This window comes from Mus caroli, chromosome 10 (genome assembly GCF_900094665.2).
Source record: "Mus caroli chromosome 10, CAROLI_EIJ_v1.1, whole genome shotgun sequence".
In the NCBI taxonomy this organism is placed as follows: domain Eukaryota; kingdom Metazoa; phylum Chordata; class Mammalia; order Rodentia; family Muridae; genus Mus; species Mus caroli.
Window position 1 is genome coordinate 76,968,107 of NC_034579.1, and position 6,000 is coordinate 76,974,106.

General features: G+C 42.4%; 1 protein-coding gene across 5 annotated transcripts in view; it reads right to left on the minus strand.

The window, feature by feature from the left end:
• Positions 1-6,000, minus strand: part of Slc41a2 (solute carrier family 41 member 2) — a 103,793-nt gene that overhangs the window by 62,659 nt on the left and 35,134 nt on the right. For all 5 annotated transcript variants that reach the window (XM_021174397.2, XM_029482529.1, XM_029482530.1 and 2 more), the window contains one exon: positions 2,608-2,754. In XM_021174397.2, the coding sequence (XP_021030056.1) occupies positions 2,608-2,754 (147 nt within the window). The remainder of the gene's footprint in view (positions 1-2,607; positions 2,755-6,000) is intronic.

A 6,000-nucleotide genomic window follows, 5' to 3' on the forward strand; every position in this document is an offset into this window, starting at 1 on the left:
AGAAAAAAATACCTCATGAAGCTGTTGACTGGAACACTTTGTAGACTATCAGGCTCCTGTGGACCAGTGCGCAGGTCAAGTCCAGCGTCTCTTCACTGGGCCTCCATCCGGATGACTTACCTACCTACTGTGGAAAGGGGGTGCTGGAGCCCCCACTGTTCTTGTATTGTTCCCCCTCTTCCCTTCCAGCCAGTTATTAACTTTTACATATTTTGCAGCACTGACATTGGGTACACACAGATTTACAACTGCTGCATCCTCTTGGTGAATTGATCCGGGAAACCTTTCCTGTGTCCAGTTCTTCGAGCAGCATAGTTGGTAGCCTCTGAGCCATGTAGCATGGAGTCTCTACAGCCAGAACTTACAGCTACCAAAAAGACCCTCCTTTCCCCTCTAAGCATTGCCCAGTGCTTCCAGAGTAGTTCAGAAATTAAAGTTTGCTTTCGAGGACCTGACTTCTCAACAAGATGAATGGGATCTTAAAAATTAAATGTGCCTACTTCTAATCTTTGTATTCAGAATGAAAATCCTGAGCTTCTGAGGCCCCCTAGTGCTCAGGATGCAGCCGCTTTGGCAACCCAAATGCAAACAACGCTTCAGAACACCTGTAAACTGTTAAATTAATTGTGGAATTAACCGGTAGCCCATTTAAAAAGGAAATCCCTCGGGGGCGTCAATTACACAGATGAAATGAAAAGGATCCGGAACACTGCGAATTGAATGAAGGTAAGCCGACTTTCAGGAGGCAAATAAAGGCTTGGAATATCTTAAACGGCATTTAACAGCATTGCTGTCTAAGGTTATGGAACACTGCATTCACTCCTCACTCACGCCAAGCATTGCTGCTGCAGCACAGTCCAAGGTGTTGGGTTCAAGCCTCAACTCCTCAAAGCAAACAAAGTGATGTCAGATGTACTGGTTCCCACCCATGATGCCAGTGCACAGAAAGCTGATGAAGGATGAGTTTGAGAGAGGCAGCCTCAGATACACAGTGAGGCCCTACCAAGACCCCATCTTAGTGTGGCACCACAGAACACTCAAAATAGTGAAAGCTTTAAACAATGACACGTTATTGTTTGGTTTTGGACTCCGGGCCAAGGGACTGAGGTGCATATTTTACATGTCAAAGCAGACCTGGCCTCCAGGTTTTCCCAGCATCCCTCATCCCTACCTGATACACCCAGTCCCCAACCCTGAACTTTCCAGTCCAGAGGCTAGATTGCCCTTCTCCCAGAGGCTCTTCCCAATATAATCCATGTATGTTGGGTTCACCATTCCCCTCCTCCTCCTCCTCCTCCTCCTCTTCCTCCTCTTCCTCCTCTTCTTCCTTCTCCTTTTCCTCTTCCTCCTCTACCTCCTTATTCACCTCCTCCTTCTCCTTTCTCTGCACGGTGCCCTTTCTCTCTGTCCCCCAACCCATGGTGACTTGCTCCTTGGGGCCAGTGAATTCACCTGAGAGCAGCTTCCCAATAAACCTGTTTTTAATCTAATCTAATCTGTCTTGAACTGGCTCTTTTCACTGGCAAAGAAATAACCTATCAATTATGGTGACATCATTCATTTATTTAATCTGCATGGATGTTTTAACTGCAAGTATGTGTGTATACCACCTGCATGCCTGATACACAAGGAGGCCAGAAGAGGCCACCAGATCATCATCAGATTCAACTGGAATTACAGTTATTTGTGAGCCGCCATGTGTGCTGAGATTACAGGCTTGTAGTATCATGCCCAGTTAATCTGTGGCAGGCAAGTATATCCTCTTAATGGTGTTGGGAGAAACCCTTCATCCTCTTGTGTATTCCTTTTCTCTTAGGGCTCCTCAAAGCAGGAGAAACTTCTCTACCTTCAACATTAGTCAAAGAGCACTGAGCACCCTGTTTAGGCTCTTACAGCTTCCTTCTGATGACAGGGTCTCACATTCTGGTCTCAAAATCACAATGCTCCTGCCTCAAATACTAGGATTACAAGTGTGTGCCTCCATGCCTGCCTAGACAATCTCCCTTCTCCTGTGAAAAAATAACCATTGGTAAATTAAAACACACAATCATACACACACACACACACACAACACACACAGACACACACACACAACACACACACACACAACACACACACACACAAAACACACACAGAGTAACAAAACAGCAGAGGGTAACTCCTAACTGGCTATCCAACTAGAAGAAAGCACAGAGATTATGGAGTACGACAGGCTTGAATAATGCTGGGCAGCATATATAACTCCCATGGTCCTCTGTTTTCTCAATGAAGTTACCAAGGATACCTAGGTGTTGCAACCAAATACTTGGGAGGTGAAATTTGAAGGCAAGCCTTGTCTGAGGCTGCATGACAGAGGCTGCCTCAAGAAAGAAAAGCAGGGGATGGGGCAGAAAGGAAAAAGATTACAGAAATAAACCTTACCTCAGAGTTCTGAACTCAGTAAGAGAAAAAACCATACATGAGAACCACAGCACATAAAAACATACAGGCTACAGTGTTTGAAATCAATTTTACCCCTAGTTCTAACAGATGAAGGTCACCATGGGTTCATGACATTTTACATTTCTCTTAAAGACTCTGAATAATGCCATGTTCAGTTTCACTTACCAAGACAGGAGTACAAACCCTGACTTATCCAAGCTAGTATGGCGAGAGTTATTAGATCACCAAAACTAGCAGCAATGGGTGTGGCCACGTTGTCAGGGTTGATGCCTGTCTTCTTGGAGCCAACGATAACACCAACCATTATTATTCCTAGGAGAAAGAACACTTGTTACTTTTGAAGCTGACTTGGAAAAAATCCATTCCCCAAATGCTGAAATACACAGCATGGATGAACAGCACATTGGTTTCAGTTAGAATGTTCGAATAAACTGATTGAGGAAACAAAACACTTTGGCAAAATGCTCTTCCACAAACTATAAAAGATCACAGAACATACTGATTCAGTGTTGCATTGACTGTAAAATTAAAACTTGAATTTCTAATTTAATGAGGTATATGCTTTAAATGTAATACATAATACATATATACATATATATGTGTGTGTGTGTGTATCAAACCAAAGATTTTAATTTTAACCCTTGAAGTGTGAAAATGTTAAAAAGAGAATAGTCCTATTTCTGTGCACAGTAAAAAAAAAATGCCATATATGGTAACTAAAATTGCTTCTTCTTATTGTCCAAAACAAAGTATAAGGAAGCAAGACATAATTAATTACAATTTGAACTCTAGGGTTCAGAACAGAGGATACAAGACACTCTTGGGAGATAATTTGGTCAGTGAGTAAGAGCACTGGTTCTTACAGGGGACCTGGGTTGAATTCTCTGCACCCACCTGACACTCTGGTGCACAGGCATATGTACAAGCAAAATATGGATTCATATACAGTAAATAAAAACCAAAAGGGAGAAAGAAAAGAAGGGGGAGTGGTGGGGGATGGAGAAATGGCCCAGTGGTTAAGAGCACTATTCTTCCACTGGTCCTGAGTTCAATTCCTGTCAACCACATGGTGCCTCACAACCATCTGCAATGGGATCTGATGCGCTCTTCTGGTGTGTCTGAGGACAGCAACAATGTCATATACATAAATCTTTTTTTTAAAAAAAAAGGGAAAATGGCAAGAATATGTTTGTTTGTTTGTTTGTTTGTTTGTTTGTTTGTTTGTTTAAAAAGTAATAGTCTTTGGGGCTGGAGAGATGGTTCAGTCATTAAATGCACTGACTGTTCTTGCAGAAGACCCAAGTCTGGTTTCCAGTACCCATGTGGTGACTTACAACAATATGTAACTCAAGTTTCTGGGGCTACACCTTCTTTTGGTCTCCAAGGGCACCAGGCCTGAACATATTGCACACACACACACACATGTAGGCAAAACATTCATACTCATAAAGTAAGAATAACTAAATCTTTTTTAAAAACTAAATAAAGAGGAAGGGGGTGCTGGTATATGTCTTTCATGCAAGAATTTGGGAGGGAAAGGCAGAAGCCAGTGACTATCTATGACTTCAAGGCCAGCCAGTTCCAGGCTAGCTGAGGACATTTGACAAGACCTTATAAACAAAAACAAATAAACAAAAAGTTTAAAAGATACTGTTTTTCTTTTTGAGACAGGATCTCACTATGTAGCTTTTACATGTCCTGGGACTTGCTATGTCGACCAGGCTGACCTTGAACTCACAAAGACCTGCATGCCTCTCCCTCTTGGTGCTGGGATTGAAGGCGTCAAGTACCATACCCAGTTTACAAAGTACTCTCTGGCTCAAGTTCCTGTCTCTCAGCCAGTGACAGATGAAATGGGACTGAGTGCTTACACTGTCAGATCCTTATTTTCTTGAATCATACAAATGAAAAAAGAGTGTAACACTTATGTCCATAACCAAGAGCATAAGAAAAGAAGAAAAAGGAAAGAACATCATACAAAGAAATGGAAAGTGTGTAGCTCACACGGTACTGTATATCAGTCTGGAGCAGAAGCATTGTGGGAAGGGATTAGCAGCATCTCACCACACCTTCAGAGTACCCGTGGCTGTAAACATTTTATTCTGGCATGCTAGCTTTATGGGTAATAAGCCCAAGGTCTAGGGAATAGGGCTTAAAATCTTGCCAGAGGCCACACAGTTTACGATTCTGCTCTAGTACCCAGCACCGTAGCTCATAAAGCCAAACCTGCAAGCAGCAGAATTTGTGTCTTGCACCAAGCGATGCTCACATCTTATACACCAGGAGGTTTTCATCATCAGAGCTACTCTTTCCATAGTGCATTTGAAAAGGGAAGGAAAATGTTTGCATAGCCGTCCGAGATCCTACAGAAACCTTTCTCCAGATCAGCACCTTTAGAGCCCTACATACAGATGCTCCTGGGCTACACCATGTCCATCCTGGGAACCGCACACACAGCCCAGTGGACAGCTGGGAGTCGGAGAACCGAGCTGTAATTTGACTGTACTGCTGATAAGGAGGTGAAGCTTCCTCACCTATGAAGTGAAGTTTACAGTACCCGCTTTACACATATTAAAATGGCTAAGATATCAAGTGACCATATAAAGTGAGTAAAGCCAGATAAAGTGAGGAACATAAAAATTTCACTTAAAAATTTGAGCTTTGAAAACTGTAGATATTTCACACTTGATATATTGAAAATTTTTAAGTAGCACTTTCTAAATGAAACAAAGTCAGAATGAGGTATTATTATTATTATTTTAATGCAGCAAGATCTATCCAGGCATGGGTCATGCCTTTGATCACAAACAACTGGGAGGCAGAGGTAGGGGCATCTTTGTGAGTTTGAGGCCATCCTGTTCTACATAGCGAGTTCCAGGACAACCAGGGCTACATAGAGAGACTCCTGTCTCAAAAACAAAAACAAAAACATAACAAAACAAACCCACAACTAACAAAAAAAATTAGTAAAAACTAAGCTTCAATGATTATATTCTGTAACATACATGGAGCCTAATATAGTGCTCATATTGATAAATACAAAAGATAATCCTATAAATTCTAATGCAGTTAATGTTTATTTGGGGGATGTGGTATTTGAGACAGGGTTTCTCTGTGTAGCCCTGGCTGTCCTGGAACTCGATTTGTAGATCAGGCTGCCCTCAAACTCAGAGATCCACCCCTCTCTGACTGCCAAGCGCTAGGATCAAAGGCATGTGCCACCACCACCCAGCTCAGTTAATTCTTTTAACTCCTGTTTTTTAAATATATAACCCAAAATATGCTACCTTAAACATAAGTACAAGGTTATGTTTATAGTGCCGCAGAAACGTAAAGTTTGGGTTTTTAGTTTGTTTTTTGTTTTTTATGTGTATACTTGTGTGGCTGAGTGACCGAGTACACACGTGAGTGCAGATGCCCTCTGATGCTCTTGGTGTCGCATCCATCCTTCACTCTGGGCTGGAGTCACAGGCAATTGTGAGCTGCCTTCACCCTGGGCTGTAGTCACAGGCAATTGTGAGCTGCCTTCACCCTGGGCTGTAGTCACAGGCAATTGTG